The 26,356-nt window shown below is 39.5% G+C and overlaps 1 protein-coding gene across 1 annotated transcript; it reads left to right on the forward strand.

The window, feature by feature from the left end:
- The first annotated feature begins 278 nt into the window (after positions 1-278).
- Positions 279-24,435, forward strand: taf4a (TAF4A RNA polymerase II, TATA box binding protein (TBP)-associated factor). The gene is made up of 16 exons (XM_088608276.1): positions 279-545; positions 690-1,700; positions 9,638-9,792; positions 10,360-10,479; positions 12,129-12,251; positions 13,608-13,730; positions 14,007-14,096; positions 14,501-14,734; positions 15,317-15,455; positions 16,595-16,709; positions 17,800-17,969; positions 18,779-18,909; positions 19,219-19,344; positions 19,770-19,826; positions 20,137-20,256; positions 22,930-24,435. The coding sequence occupies exons 1-16, from the start codon at positions 314-316 to the stop codon at positions 23,095-23,097; spliced, it is 3,114 nt and encodes a 1,037-aa protein (XP_088464402.1). The 5' UTR covers positions 279-313; the 3' UTR covers positions 23,098-24,435.
- Positions 24,436-26,356: the final 1,921 nt, after the last annotated feature.

Consider the following 26,356-nt stretch of genomic DNA (forward strand, 5'->3'; position numbering starts at 1 on the left):
CAACTCCAAACCAGCATTAAAGACTCATAAACATCACTGCCTGTAATTTCCAGTTGGGTCCGTTATTTGCGATAAAAAGTAACGCGGACACAGCAGCGTAATACCATTATACTTAAACCCCACCAGCTCCTCAACCGCCGGTGCTGTATCATCCTCTACTTTCTCGATAATGACGCTTTCAGCCATTTGTCCCGCCCTTTAAATCTGGAAACAACCAATCAGAATACGCCGGAATCCCTATCCCCGTGACGTTTCACACCATTCGCGCGTGCGTGAGGCCGGGTAACCCCCCCTCAGCTCATAGCAGAGTAAGATGGCGGCGGGCTCCGATTTGCTGGATGAGGTTTTCTTCAACACAGAGGTGGACGAGAAAGTAGTTAGCGATCTGGTGGGGTCCCTGGAGTCTGAGCTAACCGGCTCGGGTCACGGGAACACCGACATAAGAGGTCAGGCGGTGGGGAACCACATTGCAAGCCCTGGGGTAGGAGGCAATGCCAGTGTCCAGGAGAGCAAATTGGGACTTGCACAAGATCTGGCAAAAGCAGGTAATGTAACATAGTAAACGTTGTTTTGGTTTTTTTCTTTTCTGTTTCCGAAAGAGAAAATGTAAACGAATGCATTCATTGCCATGCCTTCCAATGTGCTGTGATATTTTTCCCACTCACTCTGGTTTGTTTCCGTTCCAACAGGGGCTGGAGTGCAAGGGGGTGTTATTAATAATACGAGGTCCCAGGGTTCAGATATGGATGCAACAACAGGGATCACATCATCGGCGGGGTCGGAGGCATCAGTGGGGCTTAGCCAAGGCAAAACTGTGGCTGTCAGTGCCATGGTAACCGCTTTGCCCAACCACGGAGCGGGCAACGGGAAAATCGGGACGTCTGCGGTGCAAACTTTGAATGGGAGTAATGTAGTAATGAACTCTCACAATTCAGGAAGTGCCGCTGTTTTCCCCGGGACGCCAGTATCAAGTGCTACGACTTGCAGCAGCAGCAGCAGCACTGCACCTGCTGTCACAGTTGTCAACAACGGACCTGGATCGGTTGTGAAAGGAAATGTAAACGCTGTTTTGCCTTCAGCCTCAAGCACTGTCATACAGACCTCTTTCGTGAACGCGCAGAATGTTGTTACTTCGACAGTGATCTCGTCTCAGGCGACAAGTTTGGGAAGTGGACCTACAGTGACTCTAGTGCGGCCTCCGATGCACACGACCGGACCGGGTACGACGCAGAATGGGAGTACGAACAGTACGGTCTTGACTTCGGCGGTCAGTGTAGCGAGCCTTCCCGCCCCGGTGGGATCTGGAATACCTTTACAGGCTCCGCTTTTAAACAGCAGCCCGTCGCCCGTGAGCGTGTCCGTGAGCGCCGGGGCGCAGGTGATCAAGTCGGAGTCCCCCAAAACTATCATCCAGACTACAGCGCAGGCAGTTGCGCCCGGTGTGGTGGCGAACGCCGGTAGCTTGACTCTTGGTCAGCCTATGCAAAACGCCCTGCAGCCAGGACCTCCACCGCAGCCCAGTTCGGCCGCGGCTATCGGGAAGAGTCCGGTCTTGCAGAATGTAGCCAGGACTTCCACTCCGGGAGCAGTCGTGCCCGGTCCGGTCGGAATACGGACTATAGCTCCGCAGGTGTTGGCTCCCCGCCTGCCCCACGCACCGCAGAATCAGCCAAATATCCAGAACATCCAGCTGCCTCCAGGTAAGCCTTTAAAAGTTTTTTTTTTACTATTGAACACCCCAGCAATTCTAGGGTTTTTTTTTTCCTTGAAGAACTTTTAAGAGCTGTCCTTAATTCTAGACAGGATCCTAACTCCTTCATAACTTAATAGGGACTGAATCGCTTTTAGTTCATGATTAGCTCAGCGTCTGAAGCCCAAGACACATTTCATACACACATGCTGTCTGTGTAATTATAGTCACGGTCTTGCTCGAGTAAGTCAAGAGACTGCACTTTTTTTTAACCTTTTATCTTTCTCGATCATGTCGGTCGTTTTATTTTCATGAACGATAATGTGCGTCTCAAGAAGAGCGTCTGCTGATGCCCCTTTCGGAAAAGTCTGTGAATATGTGTAATTTTAAAGTTAGGGAACTGAAAAAAAGCTTATTTATAGCCTAAAGACCCAAAAGCTAAGCTGGTATCCAAACGTTTTTGGTTCCAATGTGTACGTTTTATTAAGTACTCCGACTTTCTTTCCTTCTTAAAGTGGCTGCTGCCACTACAACCTAGCAAGTAGAAAGTTTGGCTTGGCAAGTCCTTAAACCGTGACAATTGATGAAATATAAACAAAGACAATGTATTTTGAAGTTTGTAGAGCAAAGGTCATTATTGCACGTTAACTGTGTGTAACAATCAAAATACAGCAGCTATACCACATAAACCCATTATGTGAATCTATCCAAAGCTGAGGCTGGTGTTTCTCTCTTGGAGAACTTTTCAGGAGAGAGGAAGTTTGAGCAGGAACTTTGCAACTTATCACTTTGCAAGATAAACCTCTCAGTAAACATAAATGGCAGTTTAATTTAACAATGTAGTAGTAATAAAATACTCACAAACTGTTAGAATCAGTAACACAGGTGGCAGAAACAGTGATGACTGACAGAAGCAGTCCTCTGTGTGAAGTGTTTATTTTACACACTAGTAGACATGACTGAAGTTACCCTGTGTCCTCTGAGCTAATCAGTGTTCCTAGGACCTCTTGTGCCTTAGACAGAAAAGTGAATACTGTATTATTTGTCTGTATGTGTGTTTGTTTTTACTTTCTTCGGTCCTTTCGAATCTAAAGTGTTTAAAAGCTGCTTGTTGCCGTTGCTCTAAAGAGATAAATGATTACAGTGAGAAAAAGTATTCGAAAGAGGAATGTGGTAGTTAGCTCCACTGTGAAGAAAGTTTTTAACAGTAATTCAAAACCACAGTTAGTCTAGTTACGGCATCTTCTGGTTTTGTTCATTTTATTAACAAACTGCATACCTTCTTGAACAGTTAGCCCACACAGAGGCACTGACAGATTGCATCGGTGGTCTCTGATTTTGTACCTAACTATGACTATTAAGCATGAAGGAGGCTTAATTTCAAGCAAGTTGTTGCTGTTGTTAAACTAAAGTCTGGATTAGCTGGTGTAAAAACGAAGTTCATGTATAAAGGGTTGTTTAATCCACCGACGTAAAAAAGGATGAAGTTGTTGGTGGTATGCTAACAGCTCCAGCTCAGAAATTGTGGTGGAAGAAGATGCGATTTCAAACTGCCAGGCACACTTACTACTTCACAGCACTCGGGCTATATATTCACTTCTCTTTATTTATAATAGTGCAAAGTAGGCCTGAGATATCCCTACATTGAATACTTCCTTTCTTTCTTTCTTATCCATCTCCCTGGGATATCAAAATACTGAGCTCAAGTCGTGTGATTCCGAAAAGTGCTAGGTGCTAGCGGAGTAAGAAGTGTCAATACTATATGATTTAGAATGGGTTTAAGTAGCAATGCAATACGATGATTTTAGTACCTGTAAGTAAAAGATATAACCGTGCCCCGATTAGGTGATGAAGATTACCAGATTGTGTCAGTTGGAATAATCAAAGGTGGCCTGTGGACGAGAGAGAGTGCCTGAAGAATGAGATGCTCTGTATCAGCATCTGCAGTCCCGTCCAGGGAAACCAGGAAACCGGCCCTCCGAGGTCATGTCTTGGAAAGCTGTGGGTCTCCTCACTGGCCCGGGACTGTCGGCTTCTTCTGTGTGGTCGTCCCTCCACGGCAGAAGCTACAGCACGAAACGTTCCGGAAAGAAAGAACACGCAAGATGTAACACGCTGACAGCGGAGTGACAAAACTCGCTGTCTTCTGTGGGCCAGAGAACATCTGAGGGGGTGGCACGGTAGAGTGTTTTATTCGCCCTTGATTGCTGTTTTTCCTGTCCGAAAGCAATGTGCAGAGCCATCGTGTTGAGCAGTATGCTGGCTGTTATATTTTTCGGAATCTCACACCAACGGGCAGACTGGTGGAAGGGCGATGTTATTAGGAGGAACCGTCTTTATTATTTTTTAAATTAGAACTCGTTTTTTGGGGTATACATTTCCAAATCGGAAAGGGCCAGTCATGAGTTTTTCACCATCCCAGCTCCAGCTCTCAGCTGTACCTTCTGCACAGGGGAGAATGAGAAAGTGAAGATCAGAATCCTCTGACACTTTCCCGCCACTTGGCAGTTTACATATAACAAGCAATATAGGCAGAGGCATGTTGCTATACCACCAGCTCTGCTTGCCTCGAGCACCCAGGAGGTCTGCGCAGAAAATCACTGGGACTGAGCTACCCTCCATTGACCGGCTATATCTCGACCGCTGCCACAACCGGGCACCAGCTATACTTCGGGACCCAATTCACCCTGGCCACGATCTGTTTTCACCCCTGGGTTCTGGTAGGAGGTATCACAGTATCAGAACACTGACAAATAGATTCAAAATCCGTTTCTTCCCCCCAAGCAGTCCACATCTTAAACAGCTCAAATTAGCACCTGTACATATTAGCACCTGCACTTTAAGGTACTGCACTGTCTTGGCATGATTGTAATGTCTATTGTCTAAGTTTGTGGTCCATGTCTGTTTGTTATTTGTGCCTATTTTGTTTTCTCTAATGTTACTGGTTACAGCTGAACAAGTAAGCATTCCAAAACACTTGTTGTATATGGCAAATAAAGAAATCTTGAATCTTGAGGAGAGAGCTTTAGATAGCTGACTCCACTAGGCCCTTGGTGACACTCAGTCAGCAGTGCATCATGACTTGGGAACTCCAGGAAAGCCTAGTGTTCTGGCAACAGAACATCCATGGGACCAGCTCGCCAGTACCACCCTCAGGAGAGACACCTTTGCCAGCTTCAATGGGTGGGTGGCGGAAAATCCCAGGGTCATGTATCAGACCCATATACATAGCTGCTCTGCCGGGATTCAGTCAGTGCTCAGAGAGGTCAAGTCCGATATTAACTTTGAAAGTTTTTCATTTTGACAGTGTCACGGCTCATACTGAAGACCTCTACTAATATTTTGATCATTGTGCTCGTTTTGTGTGATTTGCCTTTTCTGTTTAAAATATGTGATTAAATTGATTAGTCGTAATGGCATTTTTTCAGTATATATATATAAAAACGGATCTGTACAAACACTGAACTGAAAAACTTCTCTAATTCTCCTCTACTCTTAAGCATCTTGTGCTATGACATGTCACCATGTTAATTTATATAGATAAAGGTCTTGAATGAGCTGTTTAGATAAACATTTGTTGTGTAAGAGACAAATCTGAGGTTTATGAGGTCAGATCCTGTTTAGATGTTGTCCCTGTCTGCAGTGCTGTGCAGTGGTTTGACTGGTTTCAGTGAGAGTACGCTAAGCTAGTAGTTCAATTTGCTCACTCATGTGCGTTTAAATAGGCTGTCAGTGATAGTGCTGTAGCAGGAGTAAAAACAATGTCCCGCTGTGTTGCAGCCCCAGAGAGCAACTTCCAACTACGCTAAACTGTAAAAGCTATCTGGGGAATACCATTTATCAAAGCTCTTAACTTTAGTGTTTGAATTGCTTCTTTTCACATAAAAAGCAGTCAACTAATTTACTTAATGTCCTGAAAACAAGTTTGTTTTATTAGTTTGTAGCACAATTACTTTTGCCTACTGTTTTGTGATAGTGTCTATATTGTAGAATATAGTGTATTCTACAATATACCAAGAAATGAATATAGTAAACAATATAGTATAGATATAGTAAACAATAATGTACTGCAGTTGATATTTTTAAATTCCATATTTGTTTAGTAGACTAATACCAGAATTTAATAAATTTAGTTGACCTAATTGTTTCATTTTATCTCCTGGGCCTCGTTTTCTTATTCTTTGATCATCATTGTTTTCTTACATGAAAAACATGCTGTTTTCTTTTTTGTCTTAAACAGTAGAAAAGTAAAATAATTAGTGTTCCTAGATCCTAGTGCTAAAGATACAGGACTTGAAACTTAATAGTGGATATTGTGGTTAGATTTATAACATCTGTGTTAAGATAATAATTCAAAGTTTTTTTTTTTCTGGTTCTGGATGTTGTCCTACAAAAAGTAATTTTTTATACTGTATTTTGTGTCAGAATATTTGGGTTTTCTGATGGGTTATATGGATTTACATATTGCGTACTATAGTATTGTCTAACTGATTTTTGAATCCTTTATTAGTGTGTATCTTGAAGTGCTCATAAAAGTATTGTGATGAGGGTTGTGTGTTTAATGTAAACATTAGAGACTTGGATATAACTAGGGAACCACAGTTTTTCTAATGTAGTACAGAGCTTTTAACGCTTGTCATCATCTACTCATTGATCAGACTAGAGAGCAACACATTTTATTTTGAATAAATAATCTGAATATGTCCTCACAAAGCATGCTTTCTTAAAAGTCACTTTGTATTTCTTTTAAAAAGTGTGTTAAACTGGATCACCTGGAGGTAATTTGCATTTCGGTGTGTAAAAAAATGCAAAACAGTTATATCTTTGGCTGTTTGATTTAGTTTATTTTTCGATTGAAATAATATTAGTACTATATCTAAATTTTGAACTATTTTATTTCTGTGATATATCAGGTTTTAAAGAGATTGTGCATTCTCTTAACAGAACATCTGTTAAGGCAATCTAGTGTTTTATTAAATAAAATACCAGTTTGACTTTACAGCAGCGAGGCATAAAACAAATAGCTCTCTTACAAGAAGATAATAAAATGTATGAAACACAGTGACATTTTTAATGCAAGCCTGATAGACCAAAAGACCAAAACACTAGTGAGCACACGTTCACGTGTTGTGTAAGTAAGTAAAATATCATATGGTTTTATGTGGTATAATTTTCAATTAAATTAAATTAAATTCAATTAAAATAAGGATGACTTACTTTAGATTTATAGTTTAATACTAGGTTGCATAATAAAACTATTTTATTATATAGTTTTTATGACAACTGAGAAGCTGGTGTAAACTTACAGTTGCGTGCAAAGGTTTAGGCACAGTCAAATTGTAAGTTTCGGTAAATCTCTAATCTTTCTGCAAATTTTAATGTACAATAAGAATTTATTTACAGTTGTATAGATATTAAAAATAATAAAAGAGTGAATATGACAAGTGCAAACATTTGGGCATACTGTCAGTCAGTACTAAGTAATACCTCCACTAGCATTTTTTTGTTTTATCTGTCCACAGCACTTTGTTCCAAAAAGTTTCTGGCTTATAAAGGTTTTGTTTTACAGACTTTAAACATTGACTTTTGTGATGAGATCGTAGGAAAGGTTTCCTTCTGACAGCTCTCTCGTGCAGATCATTTTTGCGTAAACAACACTGTAGTGTGGACCTGTGGACAGCTACTTCAGTGTCGGCTAATCTTTTCTGCAGATCTGTGGATTCTGCTTTGCAGATCTTACCAGTCTTTGAGCAGTTCTATCAGAGATTTTTCTGGGTCTTCCAGATCTTGCCTTGACTTCAACAATTCCCTTTAAGTTCTCACTTAATCTGTTTCTTAATAATGTTTCTCACAGATGAAATTGCAAGCATTTGGAGATCTTTTTACAGCCTTGCCCTGCTTTGTAAGACTGAGTTATCTTTATTTTCAAGTCCTCGAGAGCTGCTTAGAGGAACTTTTGGTTGTTAAAAGCAGGCAGAACAACATCGCAGCCTCAGAGGTTAAAAGGGTCAAAGTGTTTCAGAATTGTCTTCACCAGACGTAATTTAAGGCCTAACGAGCCATAAGAAATGAATCGACTGGAAGGGTGCCCAAACTTGTGCACATGCCACATTCACTTTTAATTTTTTTTCTGTTAAAATCAGTAAATAATAATTGTCCATTGCTATATTTAGAAAAATGTCATGTTTGAATTTGTACCATGCAGAGGTTGCCCAATTCTTTTCACTTAAAGATTCAATGAAACATACAGTTTGGACGGGACTGCCTAACTTTCTCACACAATTGTATAGTGTAGGATGATACATAACACTCTGTGGTGCTGTTAGTTCCCACTGAAAGCACCTGCTCTGCATGATATAGGGACAGTTCCCAACTACTTTGGAACTATGAAGGGAAATTATAGTAAATTCAGGTTGCATTGGAAGATGTTTTTCATTTCTTATTTATACTATTCTTTATTTCTAAATCAAGAATTGCTGCATTTCAAGATAGTTGTCTTAATTTGAACGTCATGAAGAAGTACAGTAAATTTCTGTACTTTACCTTGCCTCTAAACACACCATCTGATCTGTAGGTCTTTATTGTAGGGGGTGTAGATCAAATACAGTAAACCCCCAGTTCAACAGACTTTGGATTTAACGGACAAAATCTTCTGAAAGGGAATTCTGTCTGTAAAATTGGAAATACCGGACTTTCCAATAACTGTTGGTGAATTGCTTATGATGGGTATTGTTTGTGTTTCAAATGCTTTAGCATATGCATAAAATGAATATTTTTTTAGAATAAAAAATACGAAAATGTTAACACAATGCAAATAAGTTAAAAGTAAAAATACTACATACGTTTAAAATTCAGCAATTTCAAAGGTGCCCTATAGAGATAGGCCAGTTGCTTGTGATGGGTGTTTGTTTCATATGCTTTAGAGAATTTTATATACTTATGATTTTATATAGAAATAAAGGGCTTTGGATACAATATGATAAAAGGCACAGAAACCATTTTAATTGCAATTTTTTAAAAAGATAAATCAATAGAAAAAGAAAACATTTTCATATAATTGTGTTTTTGGGCTGAAAAGATATCTGTCTCTTTATATTTAACAGAATATTGAATATATAGTAAGGTTATTTACCTTAACAGCCAATGCAGATAGAAAATACTAGCTTTCACGAATAAAACCCACACTTCTATTCGATTTATTTAATAACACTTGGTGCATAGTCATACCATTTGTAATTATCACTCTGTGTTTAAGAAAAGAACACATACCCCTTTCAGAAGGTCCATTCACTTCTTACGTATGAACAAAATAGCGTGGAATGAACAGTTGACCTCTCTCTAAATTGCATGAGCACATTGGGTACTGCTGGTGTATTAAGCTTGTTAAAAACTGCTACCATTTTATCTTCTTACCTGGAGCACTTTTTCCCATACTTTAATGTTTTTCTGTAGCTCGTAAGTGGTTACAGATGGTGATAACTCCGGTTATGACTGTGTCCTGTGCTTAAAAGTTGTACATCTGCAGCTAAGCAGAACAGACTGGCTGGATCAACACTATGAAGCAGATTTTCATTTTTGTCATTGTGTGTAGTTTTTCTTCAGCTGTACAAAGAAGGGGATTTGTGACAATATTTCAGTTGGGTGTTTTTTTTTTTTTGTATTTTTCATTTACCGTACATATACTGCACATGATCTCTGCAAATCAGTCATTTATTTTAAACCTGCCTTTCCACACTCTCTCCTTTAAAAGATGATTATCAGGGGAGTGTCCAGAAAAGTGCAATATAAGTGTAAGGAATTAATATTATTATTATGTTGGTTGGGTTAATTGAAGTCACATTTGAAGGGTGTAATTTACCCCCCAAAAAGGAAACAAATATTAGCAGCAGCAAGGAGCTTTTCCTCCTTAAAAAGGCTTTTTTTTGTGTCTCTGTGTGTGCCTTGCAGGTATGGTTCTGGTGCGCAGTGACAGCGGCCAGTTGTTAATGATCCACCAGCAGACTCTGGCTCAGATGCAGGCCCAGTCCCAGTCCCAGAGTGCCATGGCTCCTCGCCCCTCCACACCCACCAGCACTCCCCCTGTCCAGATCACCTCAGTCCAGGTAACTACCCCCTAGCCGAAGGGCCCATCCTGTCCCTCTGACTGTGCTGGGTGGCAAATGTCTTTCATTTTAAGCATGTGTCCTCTATCTTTTTCTCAAAACTTTAGGATAGACTTACAAAACAGTAGAGCTGCTTGTGAGCAACTCAGTGTCTGTATTTTCCTTTTAGGACTTGTTGAAGACTAGGTGAAAGTCAAATCTGTCTTAATAACGATAACTTAATAAAACCATAGAATCCAAAGAGTGTACTTTCTTTATCATATCATATCTTTTTTTGATGTAATGATGTTTTATTGAACAGACATGGCATAAGTAATGATAATGATCATTTGTGATCAGTAGTTGATTCACCAAGGGGGCATCTGCTTAAGCAAACAAACTAGTAGCATGTATGGGTTTTTTTTTTAAAGAAAGTTGTGCATCTGCAAAGTGGTTTGATCACAAGTAAAGACATTGCTCTACATGTGTTTTTAACACCTAGGGTTATAGAATATTTGAGTGCAGCATTTTTGCTTAAGGCAGTGTTTTGTTCATTATAACAATACCCTTTCTACACTTAATCTCCAGGCCCCTGGAACTCCAATTATTGCACGGCAGGTCACACCAACGACGATCATCAAACAGGCCTCTCCTGCACAGACAACAGTGCAAGCTACCACTACACTACAGAGACCTCCTGTCCTACAGGTACAATGCAACACTATGAGCAAAGGGTGATTATGCAGATTATGCAGACCATGTTGCAGAGGTAACAGCCATTTTACAAAATAGTTTTTTTGTAAAATCCCCCATGTTTCTCTCACCTGGGAGACAGAGGAGGGATTTCTTCCTTGTGTTGAATTACTTGGTATTCTTGTTAGGGATCTAGTTAATTTCTAACTGTGTTGCCTAACAGCCCTTTGTCTCCAAATCAGATATTCAGTCCTCTATTCAAACTCACTACAAGTATTGTCCCCGAAAGGATTGTGTGATAAAAAAGTTATTATTTATTGTTGTGCTGGCCGGTCCAGATCTGATTACTGGTGGGCCTTATGTGTTTTTTCTATGGATGTTTAGCTCTTTAAATTTTGTATTTAAATTGAAATGTTTTGATATCTGAATGAAGGCCCAGATTTAATCAGATCTTTGACCCTATCACCAATGTGAATTGTAAGCTGAGACTTTTATGGTAGGTTGCATTCAGTGGGTAGAAACAAGTTGCCTCTGGCAATCAAAAATTCAGAGATCAAATACTGGATGTGCAAAAATTATTGGAAGGTGGATCAAAATTTGGATCATATTCAGGCTTAAATCTGGATTTATATACCAGGAGATTTGTGTATAAAATATTTACAATGGCTTCCCAGTGATCCTGAATTGGAAGAAGCATTTAGAAAATGGATGAATGGAAATTCTAATTTCAGTTTTATTTTTTTACTTTAGAAAAAATAAAACTGTTTTTAGGCATAATGAAAGTTAGCGTGATGATCTTTGTTTTTGCAGAGATTTTTATATGTAAAGACTATTGTATACTTTTTATTAGTATGACAGCACAGGTTGAAAGTTATGTGGTTTTTCTTTAGATACAGATTTTACCATCTTTCTTGTAAACTTAAAAAGGGTTCCTTTTATAGCTGTTTTATGGAGGTGCAGGTGTATGTACAGCGAATTTAAGAACACATTACGTTCTTAGCTTCAGCTTCCGCTAGGTTTTTTCATTTAACAAAAACCTTTAATATTCTCCAATGATTTCTCATAGAAGCCTCTGATGCAAGAATACATCTTAAACTGTTGTAGACAGTTTATTTAATCCAAATAATGCTTAACATGTGCATTCATCCCTTGTCAAGCAGGAAGTTGACATTGCTTGCAGCAGTACTAATGACACTTATTTAGGAAATCACAATGACTACCACTTCTTTGCACAATCAAGTATCAATAACCATCAAAGCCCAATGTAATAATCTACACCAATATGCGCAGAATTTAAGAATGTGAGAGAAATTCCGGAACTGTCTGAGGCTGACTGAGAAAGAGCGAGATCAGGCCGCACGCGTGCTCGCACTCTCTTTCTCATCCTCTCCTCCGTGAGGGAGCAAGCACCACAGCTCACAGATCCTTCTTAAAACTGGGGGTCGTGCAAGGTAAAATGGTATACAGAAAATTCTGTGCGAATACTCAAAAGTACTTCAGGTAAATTTGTGTGTAGCAAGGGATTACTGTATTCATCTTTTAGCTCTATAAACTCAACAATGTAAACCCAGCGTTGAACCGTTCAACTACTAGTGATGGGACTAAAATAACCTGCCAACAGCCCCGGGACTGTTCAGTGTCTAAATTGTGTTTTTTCGTTCAAGAATCCCATTGTGCTTGGGGGGACAGCCACAGCCACATCAATAGGGGCCCCGTCTTCAGTGCAGCCAGGGGCCACCCAGCGGACCGTAACAGGGGCCACTGGGACCCCAGCCACCACTGCAACGGTAAGAGCCAGGGTTAGCGCATGCAAACTTCTACTTGGGTTCGTGCTTCCTTCTTTTCTTGTTTTTTTTTTTAAATATTGTTCATTTCCGGAGCTTAGCACTGGACAAATGAGCTCAGTTCAACGAGAATAAATGAGCACGTTTTATTGTGCCACCCTTAGTGAGGGGAAAAAGTGGTGCTGAGAAAGTGCCTGTTACTGGTTTGTACGGTCGAAACCTGTTACTTTACACAAGTATCTCATTTACACAAGTTTTCTTCATTGCGCCCATCTACAGTGATGCATCTCCTTCACTGGGAAGCAAAGCGCTCCTTGCTAAAGCAGTAAGTTGTGTGCCTGTTGTTTTACATCAGTTTTGTGATGTATGAGCAATTCCTCTTGTGGATCACAAGGATTAGGAGTGGTGTGTGTGTTTTTGGAGGGGGGGAGTTCAATGTTTTACTCCAGGAATTCGACTGACCTAGTTTGAATCTGCACTGTGTTAAAACTGAAAATATGAAAAATGAAAACTTTCTTTTCTAGCGCTATAGGGTACATTGTTTTTACAGAGATGATAAGCAAGAAGTGTCCCCAGCCACCTGCTGCAATTCATTTTTAAATTATTTTGTTATGCCCATAGCCACTTTCCAAGTTTGAATGTCCCTGATGGGACGTGGTTTGGAGAGGCTTCTGTTATGTTTTCATGTTTTCTTTTAAATTCTGTTTTCAAAGTCAAGCGCAACATACTTACCATTTTAAATAAGAGTCCTGTCTGTTTAAGTACTGTACATGCTGGGTCTTTAACAGTGAGTACTCATTGTCTGCTGTATCATAATATTTGGGTGATGCCTGTTGCCTGACTTGAGGTAAGCACTATTTGATCTGACAGGATGACATCTTTCATAAGATTAACTAGGCTTCAAGGTGATCTCAGAACACAAGATGAAAGAGAGTATTTTCCTCACATCTGGCAATAATTGCTTATCATGTTAGTTAACCCTTTAATGGAAAGAGACTCGGTTTAAGATTCTGAATCAATGGAGTTGTCGTATTAGTAATGTGGAAATTATTTTGATTATTTTGATAATTAGTCAAATTTGTCTGACAGTAGTTAAAAACCTTTTTCCGACACACTACTGAGAGTGGATTCTATGTTAATTTGGAGGTAAAGATTAAAATATAAAATATTTAAAAAATAGGTAATTGCATCTAGAAATTTTAAAATAAAAACATGAGAAAAATGTGTCTGCGCAGTGATGGAAATGACAGCAATACCCATTGTATCCGTGTAGTATGTTTAATTTAGCAATTTAACAAATCAACATGTGGGCTGTTGACTTCTTCATACATATCTGACCAAGTGTTGTTTGCTTTGCAGGAAACATTAGAAAATGTGAAGAAATGCAAGAATTTTCTTTCCACGTTAATTAAGCTAGCCTCAAGTGGGAAACAGTCTTCAGAGACGGCTGCCAATGTGAAGGAACTGGTGCAGAACCTTCTGGTAAGTAAAACTGGTGCTCCTGACTGCACAGAGCTCAGGTCTTATGTATAGAACAATATCTTAAGCTTCAGCTAAAAAAAGCTTCCTGGAAATTTCCGAACACATTTGTGTGTTGATTTGAGTATTTTCTCAAGTAGGATCTAGTGGATCTGTATGTTACCCTGATTCGTAGTGCCTGCACACTTGACTGCGCTTATTTTTTTTCAGCCTTCTGAATCTGTAATAAACAGGCTGAATTTGTAAGGTTTCACATTGCTCTCCGTGCTTGCTTTACAGGAAGGAAAAATCGAAGCTGAAGATTTCACGAGCAGGTTATACCGGGAGCTCAATTCCTCACCTCAACCATATCTTGTGCCTTTCCTCAAGGTAAGGGTGGTGAGGCGTATATACAGATAATCCAGGAGTAGGAAGAGGACAGAGACATACAGGGACTGTTTTTTTTGTTATTATATTCAGTAACTCGTTCAAATGAATTGTATTTAACACAAAAACAAATATTTCCTCCTCATTGTTGTGCAAGAAGACGGTAAAATGATTGGCTTTCTTCAAGATTCCTTCCATTTTTATCATACAGTAGTTGAAGTGTGTGATCTGCAGTGTTCTTTCAGAAAGAGATCCACAATGTATATAGGAAGGATGATAGCACCAATGTAAATCAACTATTTGTTTTATGAATATGAAATACTTGATATCCTGCATGTCCCGGACTATCTATCTGGGATACAATGTGGGCTGATGCTGCAGCGTCTCTTTTTTTTCTTGTTTTCCAGAGGAGTCTCCCTGCTTTGCGGCAGCTCACCCCTGACTCCACTGCGTTCATCCAGCAGAGCCAGCTCCAGCAGCCCAGCACACAGGCCACCACCGCCCTCACGGCAGTAGTGCTGGGCAGTACAGTGCAGCGGACAGCTGGCAAAACCACTGCCACCGTCACCAGCACCCTCCACCAGCCCGTCATCAGCCTGGCACAACCCAGCCACACCAAGCCAGGGCAGCCGGCACCGCTGGTAATAAAGCATCTCATACTGGAGGGGGCTTGGGAGTTACCTCAGTTAACTCGCTCTACGATCCGAGTCTCTGCACCACTTAGCCTTTTGAAGATTACCTCCTTTTTAAGCAGCACATAAGATATTTTAGTTTAATCCCAGAGTTACAGGTTACTCCACAAGAAAAGCTTTTATCTTTATCTTTATTATTAAGTACTGAGTAGCTTGTGTAGTAGGCATGCTCACTCAGGTTACAGGTTGGCCCTGTAGTCCAGATGTTTGTGGTTTGAGCCTGGGAAGTATCCAGGATTCCCCAGGTGATAGTGAACAGGTGGCCAAGCACAGCTGCTGCTGAGTTGGCTTTTGTAAGACGGGTTTTCTGAGAGTGCTACCCAACAGTGACGTCTGAGATGTGTTGCGCACACCTGTGTATTTGCAGAGATGATGGTGTTCCTAAGATGATAAACAATGTCAATTCCATATCGGACGCATTTGATGTGTGACTATAGCTATAATTATTTCCGTTTAGTTTCATTGTAAAGTTTTGGAACATCGCTATCATAAATGTGTTCTCTATTAACATGTAATGCTCGTTTTTGGCAGATTCTTCAATCTCAACAGCAGGGGACAATGGTGCGGCCCCAGGTGACTTTGACACAGACGCCCATGGTAACGCTCAGGCCTCCTCACAGTCGGATAATGCTGAGTCCGCAGCCGGTCCAGGTGAAACAGCTTCAGACAGGTAACGTGAGATCGCAGGGGGTCCCTCACCTGTTCGAGACATCAAAGGGCAAGGTGCCGGGGTCAGGATAGGACGATGAATGTGGGGAAAAAAAGGTTAAAAAATAAATCAAATGCTGACTCATAATAGAATAACCTTATATCACACAGTATCGCGTGTTGCTGAATCAACCCAAAGAGCTAGTATTAAAAATATGAACCAGTATCTTTAGTTTACACTGTTTTAAGAAACATCCTCCCCCAAGGCCAGTTCAAATATTTTATTGTCCATTTCTTTCTCTTAAATTTGTGATGAAGTAAACTAATTCTAAGTACAGCATTAAAACGCCAACAGCTCCTATATTCTAAGTCGTGGTGGTTCAACAGTGTTATTTACAGCAGCATCATTTTTCATTGTGTAACAAGAAGACTGGAGCTACTTCATTGTACTGGCGACCAGATCTGAAATACTATCGTTAAGACTTGAATGTGATTTTAATAAGTTATATAATCAAATCTCTCTATATATATATATTATAGTTGTCCATTGACAACTTCCTGCAAGCCACTTGTCCTCCTGGTTTCTGAGTTTTAACCGATTTTCAGTAGATGGAATCTCATTTCACTTTGACAGGCTAAGCTATGAAAGAACACAACTGCTAACTGCTAACTGTTCAGTTCCAGCAGTTCCAAAATTCATACCATTTTTTGTGAGTCCTGAGAAATGCTGCCACCTAGTGCTTGATTACACACCTGCATGAATGTGCACTGGTGGGCAGTAAACTACTGTACTAAGCTCATGGCTGCAGCCATTACTGTCAAGAACTAATTTCATTAAGAGTCAAAATATGATGTTAGATTAGGAATTTATATTTAGATACCTATGCAGGGTTTAATTAAAGTGAAAAGAAATTGCTTAGTTTTAAGTTACAAAATGGTATTTCAATAGATGTAGATTGTAAAGCTTTAAAAATAATTTTATGGAATTAGCTCGCAACGTGACTTTAACATAAATTAAAAGTTTCCAGCACACTTAAGAGCACTTATCTAGACTTTAAACAAGATTAAGTCTTGGAACTTTTCTTGGTGAAGCCGTGATTTCTGAGTCTCTCATTTTAGAATTTGCTAATAGCAGCTCTTTCATCAATCCATCTTTTGCAGTCCCCATGGTAAAACAGACAGTATTACCAGGTACCAAAGTGTCTCCTGCTTGTCCAGCACTGACATCAGCAGCTCAGAAGAATAAAATGAAGGATGCAGGGGGAGGGTCTTTCCGGTAAGCAAACAGGAGGCATCATACATTTCCTAACAGAGCCCCAGCCTAGTATTCTCATCGCAGTATTGCTGGTAGCTGCCCAGTGTGGCTGTACCAGTCACAGGCTGAGGGACAGTGTATACTCGTCAGAGAAAGCAGAGTGTCAACAGCTCTTCAGTTTAAAAGTGGAACATACGTACTATTTAGATCTTACAAGAAATACCTTCCACGGTTATGGTATTTTTTAAGAGTAAGCAAGTTGCTGTGAGTTAAGGTAATGTCGATATACTGTATACTTATCCATATATACACCTGTTTCACTGGTGAAAATATAGCGCAGCTGCACTGATAAGCTGAGAAATAGAGGGGAAACATAAATCCGTGACTGCTGACTTTCATTAGTGAATTGCTCTATATTGTGAAGTATATTAAAGCTTAATTATTCAGCATGAATATGGCCTGTGTAGGGTATCCTCAGGTATGAACTTGCTATATTAGTAAGGATTCCGACTCTTGTGAGGAGCCTGGCTACGTCAGAGTTTAGAGGTTTCTCAGAGTGCAGTAAACCCAAGCCCTGTTAAATTGTGAGTCCCAGGCACATCTGTAACTGCAATACTCACTGAGGCAGATGATGTAGCCTGATCCAGAGCTGTAATTGATGGTGGCAGGAGGCCTGTCTTTTCTTGATTAAACCAATCAAATGTATGTGATGCACTTAAGCCTTTCCAGATTCTACTTTAACTATGTGGTAAAATCTCCTTGTTTTTTGGGCTGTAGAGTAAAGGTTCATAAAGGCAGGTTTTTCTCTCTTAAGATATTCACCGTAATGGAAAGAAAATGAAATGTCAGCGCATTTAAATATAATTGTTTTATTTTCATATTCTCTTATTATTTGTGATGTTTAGTTTTTAAGGATAGAGTGCAGTTTATATATAATTAAGTTAATTGTCTTCTGAAGACCCTTTTTACCATTACCATTTTACAGTGCACTAAAGAACCCTATTTAATACCTTAAAGGCAATATAAGATACGCACCATACTTAGTCTGGTGCTAATTCACACACCTTGTACACACCAGCCCTGCTCATAACTGCTATTTCTTCCTCTTCAGGGATGACGATGACATTAACGACGTGGCCTCGATGGCCGGCGTCAACTTGTCTGAGGAAAGTGCCAGGATACTGGCTACGAACTCCGAACTTGTGGGCACGCTGACGAGATCCTGCAAGGACGAGGCCTTTCTCTTCACATCCTCTTTACACAGAAGGATATTAGACATAGGTAATAGTCATCTGTCTTTGGTCCATGCAGTATACATTTAAGATTTCATCAAAAGCATTATTAATTTGTTGACCAAAGAACTGACTATTTCATTTTTTTCATGACCTAACACGTGGATCCATTAACCTAAGAGAAGGACTTGAAAGTACTATTACAAAGAACATATCATCTTGACCCCAATAACTTTTGACAAATTTGATTATTCATATGGTTAACTGGTCAACTGTTACATACATGTTTGTGGTATAAAATATGGAATACTATGATACCTTTGTGCCCCAGCTAGCTCTGTTGGTAGAGCATGAGACTCATACTCTCAGGGTAGTGGGTTTGTGTCCCACGTCAGGTGCCAGGTCCTCCATGTTGCAGGTTGGGCACATGACTAACAACTCTGTCCCGTAAAAACCAAATGTTATGGTAACATCAACAGGACGTTGCTGCCACTATTTGCTGGAAGGCATAACAGGCAAACATCCATCCATCCATAAATGATACATTTGTTTAGCATAATGCTCAGAGTATGTGGTGGTTTGATAACTAACTGTATATTTTTGGGAATGAGATACAGTAAAATTATAGCGAGTCATGTCCTCTGTTGTTTGAGATGATAAATATACTTTCATATGATTTAAAACATTTAATTTCTGTGTTTCTCATGTCTTAGTTACGTCTTGATCAAGGAGATCCCGTAATTTTTACCCCTAGCATATAAACTGCTTGCAGATATTACGTGTGACCCATTATTGTGATGCACACAGCTTATTTAGATATGGATTCAAAATCTAAACTATTTTATTTGTTCTCTTTAGGTAAAAAATATGGAATAACGGAACTTGGTCCAGAGGTGGTAAACTTTGTCTCACACGCAACACAACAAAGGCTGCAGAACGTAATAGAGAAAGTGTCAGAGATCGCACAGCAGAGAAATATGTCGTTCAAGGTAAGACTGGTACATCACTGGTACACCTTTATAACTTGTAAAAGCAATGGCTATTTAGACCATATGTTATTGAATATGAATATCATTGATGTACATGTTGGGATCATGTACAGATCTGTATAGTTGATGTAAGTCTTAGTTAAGAGCATTTTTTAAAATACATCCAGGGTACGTAAGTCACAGGTTTTTTCCATTCTTTTGTAGAATTTTGCAAATGATCCAATGCCATTTGTATGATTCAACTAAGGTGAGCACTGTGCAGTTTTGAGTGCGCGGCTTGGGTCCTGATCTCTAGCGGTTCTGTTGCAGGAGGACGATCGGTACGAGCAAGTCAATGATGTGCGCTCCCAGCTGAAATTCTTTGAGCAGCTAGATCAAATCGAGAAGCAAAGAAAGGAGGAGCAAGAAAGAGAAATCTTAATGAAGGCAGCAAAGGTAAGGGAATGGCCTAAAACAAACAGGTTTTGTTTTAAAATTTTAAAAAATGCAGTTGGATTTTGCCTTAGAGTCGTAACTATCATGACCTTGCAGTGGAAAAACTTTTTTTTAAGAAAAAGAGTTTACACTCATGATGTTCTATTTTTTGTGCCACGTTGCTCAGAATCACAAGTTTAATTTAAATTTGGATTTCTTTTGAGATTTGTTTTCATTATTCAGGATATATTAATCTTCTTGGGAAAAGTCATTGATTTACAATTTAAAAGCGCTACATTAAGTATATCTGACTCCAGTGTGTTACAGTTGAAGCGACAGTCCAGATCTCGAATCAGAACACAAGCCTGTCTTTTTCTAACATTCATCTGTGAAGAGCTGTGCGAGCTGGTGATGATATGTTTGTACTGTGCGTTGTTTGTTTGCAGTCTCGATCTCGACAAGAAGACCCAGAGCAGCTCCGGTTGAAACAGAAGGCCAAAGAGGTAAGCAGATCCTTCAAGACGATTGAAGCGTGTGACGTGATTATCTTTCCTGCTTCGAAGTGAGTGAAGAAAAACAGTTTTTAGTGAAGGGAATATTGCTTCACAATTTCAAGTGTACATTTTCATTATTTTCTAACTTCATAGATAACAGAAGTGATTGTGTGTCTCCTAGTGATGTACTGAAACACTCCTGATGCAGTCTCTGTCCTTGATGGAGCTGCGAGTTAAATTCCCTCACTCGAAACTGTATTGTGAAAGGGTGCCAGGGGTGCCAGAGCTAGCGTTGACGCGTGTGCGTGCTGTTTCACAGATGCAGCAGCAGGAGCTGGCCCAGATGAGGCAACGGGACGCCAACCTCACAGCACTGGCGGCCATCGGGCCCAGAAAGAAACGGAAACTGGACTCTCCAGGATCTGGGGCCGGAGCTGAGGTACGGCTTTTCCACTTTTGTGTTCCTGTTTCACTCATGTAAGAATCAGCACACGTTATAGGAGTGTAGAATACTGTAGTAGAATAAGTCAAAGTAAGTATCAGTTTAATCGGGACAAATCAAATCACGTTGAATATCCTCTACAAACAAGCAAAGTGTATTATGGATTGCATCTCTCACCCACTCCACTGTAAGTGCACACTTCTCCCATCTGGGAGACGCCTCTGTGTCCCCAGGTGTCGTACTAACAGACACAGGAAATTTTCCATCCCTACTGCAGTCTCTTTCAAACAATGTATCGTAACTATCTTGCTGTAACACTGTTGCACTGACTTCTTGGTTGGTAAAAGTTTGTCTGTCATTGTGTTATGTTGGGAGTGTGCTGTAAAATCAATTTCCCCAAATGGGACAATAAAGCATGAATAGAATCCCGGTTAGTGCACCCGAAAACTATACCCATGATGAGCTGCAAGCGCTGTAAATCAAATTTAAGTTTTATTCAATTTTGTCATTCCCAAGATAATTGTTTTCCACAGTGAAACCAGAGCTTTTGAATCTTGGAACGTGTTTCACGTTTGTCTTTTTAACTTTGTCACCTTCTATAAAGAGCGGTGCTATACTGTTCTGTGCTTTCTTACTGCACCTGATATTATCTTGACATTATATACAGTAAATTATTCTTACTGACGTACTAATAAATATTGAAGCTTGTTAAAGGTTAAACTGTTAATTTTAAGAACAAAGGAAAGTTTTGATTCTATTGTGTATTTTATGCCCCTGAATTGTCTTAGTTTATGGCTCCCTCTTCTGGGTTAAATGTGTTACTGCATTGTCCTTTATTTTTAGAGGTCCTGCCTCTGGTAGTATTTTACTCTTGAGGTGAGGTTAGTGGTTACAGAAATGTGCTAAGTAAATTAATATTCAGAAACATTTTCATATCTATTTTTTACTAGCACTGTAACTTCTTTCTCATGGAAATATTATTTTAAGATATTTTGTCTTCAAAGTGTTGCTTAGAACTTATAAGGTTCAAAAAGTGGTAACAAACTATAGCAAAAACAGCATTAGTTGCAAAGGAATTTGAAACAATTAATTAATTAAAACAGCAGACTTGTACTTGATAAATAAGGAAAATAAGTAATAACCATCATTACAGAACATATGTCTATATTATTAGAGCTTGTTTACTATTATATTACTCTGTTCATGGAAAACATTCTCATTTACTCAATTCAAGTGACCATTTCATGCAATTCGTGCTGAATAAACTCAACATTATCAGTCTACATCCTTACGAATTGGAGTGAAACAAGGCTTATAATATGGCACGCAGCACATCAACCATGTGGAGATTACATAGTGCTAATAGACTGTAATTTACAATCACCTGTAAGTACACATTGTTAGCATTGTTTATAAATAATTCATACAGAAGACAGTATTATCCAGGGGGACTTAGAAGAGTTGACAAGTTTAATGCAGAAGAAAATCTGACATAAACCCTGATTGGATCTAGAATAGCTGTACTATAAAAGACTCCATTTAGTCAGGTGTTCAGTCAGATTTTAGAACTAAAATGTTCTTCAATATCAAGATTCAATTATGTGTTCATTTTATGCATTCATGGGACTTTGTTGTTTTTCTATCTTTTAATTCATTTTACAGAGCGCACCTTTTTTTAGCGTGCAAAAAGTTAGTGCTCTTTTTAGGTCCATTGCCTTTCCATCTCTTTATCACAGATTTAGATTCTAGTAAAGTTAACAAATTAGTGAAACACATGGGGAACAAATAAAGGTAACAAAGATGGAAGCAGCAACACTAACAAGCAGACTTAGAGCCGTGGATGGAGCAGACACTTTGGCAAATTAAACCTAACATGGACAAAAGTGACCCATCCTGAATGTATGCAGACAAACGGAATGTGTTATACGGGTGACTCTAAACAGCTGGAAGCCACATGTGAAAGGGCTCTGGATTTTTATATGGATACCTCTGTATCCTCAACACTCCAATGTGGGGACGCAGCAAAAATAGCAGAATGTTTGGTCCAGTTTTTCAATGCTTTTGTAAGACCGCATTTATGCTATTATGTTCAGTTCACGTCCCCATACCACAGAAAGGGATATTTTAATTGTAGAAAGAGTATACAAAAGAGGCGGTAATAATGAGTCTTGGTATCAAGGGATTATTATATGCAGATATGCAGAACTTAAACTCTTCAGTCCAGAACAAAGGAGGGAGAGAGAACATTTGATCTATGTGTATCAAATGGTAAGAGGGATCTATAGATAAGGCCAACCCAAGAGACTTTCAGTCTCGGCAATGAAACCAGGACACTGGGTCATAAATGGAAGCTGAAAGGAGATTCATTTAGGAGGGAGAACACGTAATGTTGTGAATCTGGAACAGGCTTCCCAGCCAGGATGAGAGGAAGGCCCAAAACCGGCTCTTTTTCAAAAAGCAGCTAGGGGAAAATTTAGCCACTAAAACTAGAAAACGAGCGAGATGGGCTGAATGGAGTCCTTTCGTTTGCAACCTTCCTTGAGTCCCACGGTCAAGGGGCGGGCCCTTCGAGTGAGCGGCAGGCCGTGCGGGTTGTCCCGCTCGCGAACGTATCGCCGCGGGCTGGCTGCTGGGCGTTCTCACAGGCGCTGTCTCCCCCCCCCCCCGCAGGGCTCGGGCTCCCACGCGTCTCTACCGGGCAGCTCCAGCGCGGGCGCGTCACGACAGTTCACACGCCAGCGGATCACTCGCGTCAACCTCAGGGACCTCCTCTTCTGCCTGGAGAACGAGCGGGAGACCAGCCACTCGCACCTCCTGTACCGTGCTTTCCTGAAATAGCACCGGCTGCTGGCTTTCTGTGGGCAGGAGGCGTTCATGGGACTTTCCTCGTTTGTGTCTTTTAATAAATGATATATATAAATTTTACAGATAGCGCCTTTTTGTAACACGCAAATGGACAAATGTACAAAATTATACATAAAGAAATCCATTTTATATTTCTGTTTATTCAAAAGGTTCAGTTAAAATTTCTATAAAATTGTTACTGTTTTATTATTACTATTATTTTATTACTTTATTATTATGGCCTGTGGATTCTTTTAACTGGACAGATAATTGTTACTCATCATTTACTGAGTTGCCTTCTTGCCAAAATAAGCCATATATTCGTACCTGATCTTACAAGGCTAAGCAATTAATCAGCTACTCGTTTTACTGATTTTTTTCCCACTGTTTTGACCTCAGATTAATTTAAACTTTGTCTGGTGTGTTTTTTGTATTTAAGATTTTTAATCAAATTAACGATTATTTATCTGTCAGTTTGCTTTAAGTGTTTGAATTGAGAAGATTATATAATCTCAATAGCTATTGTCAATTTAACGCATGGTTTAAAGGCCTCTTGAGCCTACACAATTGTCCATAGTTTGAATAAAAAACAACAAATTTGATACATTTCCTAAAACATTTTTAAAGATGACTTTAGTAAATTCTTTGCATAAATCTAATTTAATTGCACTGTTTTGGTTTTTCTATTAAAAACAATTTGATTCAGATATGAAAGATGTGTCACTGAGATTGACGAACTGTTTTTAAATATGAATCAAATGTAGAAGATAATTTCTGGGAATTATTGCCAGTAATTGTATATAACTTTGGCACATAAAATACTATGTACACCATAATTATTTTGCTAAAATGGACTGCATTCAATTACAGACCTACTTTCAAGCAAACAAGAAGCCAGAGGATAGTCCCCCATTCTTACCTATTTTTTTATTAAATATACTAATTGTTTCTTTATATTTTTCTCAAGTATTGTATTACAATTGTTTATCAATAGTACTTTTATGATTGTAAATACTTTTGTTTGTAATTATATGTTGGTTATTCAATGAACAAAACTTTTCAAATGCTATGTTGTTCAATGAACATTATGTGTAAAGTCAATGCTATCCAGTATTTTTACCAATGTCTGGTAACTGTTACACTTTCCCCTTTGTCTTTTACAGAGAAGAAAGAAAACAAAATTCAACTCGTATATATCCCTCTTTTCATGTAAATTTTGCACAGTCACTTGTTTATATGTAAATATTTTACCTAAAAAAGTTTTTAATTGCTATTGTTTTATATAGGATTGAAAGAGAATTAACTCCTTCATTAAAAAAAACAAAAACAGAATCTGTCTGTGATCGTTATGTACTCTGTCATATTTTCCTGTTGCTCGAGGTAGAATGACCTGTTCTAATACCATTAGCAGATATAAAGATCCTTCAGTTCGTGTTTTAATGTGGGTTATGAATCAAAAACTTAGAATAGTTTGAATTTCTGGGCGTAAAATGAATTTATTGTTAAAATGGAAGACACAAGGTGCACACGAGGTCCTAGTTACTATGATGTACCATTTCTGTAAGAGGAATTAAAAACCCTCCCTGCAGTGCCAAGATTGAGACAGTAATTTTAGAAAGACGCTAGATGGCACTCATGTTTCAGGTCGGTTTCCTCACCAAGTGAGTTTTGTCGCTTCCCTTAGCTAAAAAAGCTTGCCTGAAGTCTGTTGTGTTTGGAGGGGAACTTAATGACTTATCTCAAGTCCTCGGCTCTTGTTTGTTTTCCTCGATACCTGCAATCATGAGCTCATGCAGCATTCTGTAATAGACTTCAGTAACACAGCAAGATAATCCTGCCTTCTGATTCCCATTGTTAAGAAGGGACCTTTTCATCTCAGGGGCTCCACTGCTGTGTGAAGCAGCTTCTGTGCTCGGGTTATAATAAGATGGATTCAAAGTTCATATCTGCCGCAGCAGAGATGATCATTGTAGGAAACCAGGGGAAAAAAATCCTCACCCAAACACGCTGTCTCTGAGCCTGTTCAATTACTGTTTAAATACAAATCATGACTTCAATACATTTTAACTGCGACTACATTTTAAATAGAATGCCAATAAATGCCAAATGTTAGCACCTCCTTTTTGTTTTACCACCTTGCGGTCATACAGTATACTGATGAAATATGTCAGTGGAATGTATAAAAGCAGAACTCTTCTTGCACAGACAGGAAGTAATTTGAGAATTCACTGACCTTAAGTGGAAGACAGGGGCCATAGCCCTCAAGGAATCAAATGACAACGGTTATTTCTTTGCATTTCACATTCCAGTGCTGTGTAGTTGTGAAGTTGTCAATTATTATTAAATGCCCACCGAGTCTGGAATTGCCTCTTGCTAATGACCGCTTCCTGTACCCATACGAGTGGGATAAGCACTGGCAGACACATCTCCCACATACAGTACCCACCTGCCAGCGCCATTCATCTCTGAACAGCCTGCAAGCTCTACAGTGACTGGCAGAAATGTTCATGCCGATTGGATGAGCAGTGCACACTTTCGAAGTTATGACACTGCAGGCCTGCAGGGGCCCAGGAAGTTCCTGGAATGACTGTGTCGGATGAGGCAGGGCTGACTAATACCCCCAGCAGCGCTCTGACAGATGTGCGCTGCTTCATGGAAAATCCTGGTCACAGTTGTTTAATGACACGACCCAGGATCAATTATATTATATATATAATTATTATACCAGTATGTAGTATAATCATAATCACTATGAATCATAAAATAATTCACCAACCTGGACAATATCTTATCTCAGTACCAATTTTGCTTAATAAATTATGTTTTAATCTTTAGTTTTCATGTTAATATTAAATTGCAGACAGGAAAAAATGTAGTAAGTAAAAAATATATATATTGTAACGCTTACGGCCGACAGGCACTGTGTAAGAGCCGGCGTACCAGAGCAGGTGACGTCACCGCCCTTCCCTGTGATAGCAGGACTACAGCTACTGGGCTGTAGAGAGATCTCTCTTTGGCTCACCGGGCTGGGTCCCTGCAGATAGACGCGGGAGTCCCGGGTTCGAGCCCCCGACGGTGGGGGGCCGACCTAATGCGGCAAGGGCGCCCGCCTGAGCCCCCGTAGTGTTACAATATATTTGACAAAAGTGGATGTAAAGTTTTTCACCCCAGAATAAAGACTTTTGTGAGTTTAAAGCAGACATACTTTTGTTAGATTATTAGTTAACATTATTTAAATGCAAAGCTTTATCTA

Source organism: Lepisosteus platostomus, chromosome 15, assembly GCF_059453375.1.
Source record: "Lepisosteus platostomus isolate fLepPlt1 chromosome 15, fLepPlt1.hap1, whole genome shotgun sequence".
Taxonomy (NCBI): domain Eukaryota; kingdom Metazoa; phylum Chordata; class Actinopteri; order Semionotiformes; family Lepisosteidae; genus Lepisosteus; species Lepisosteus platostomus.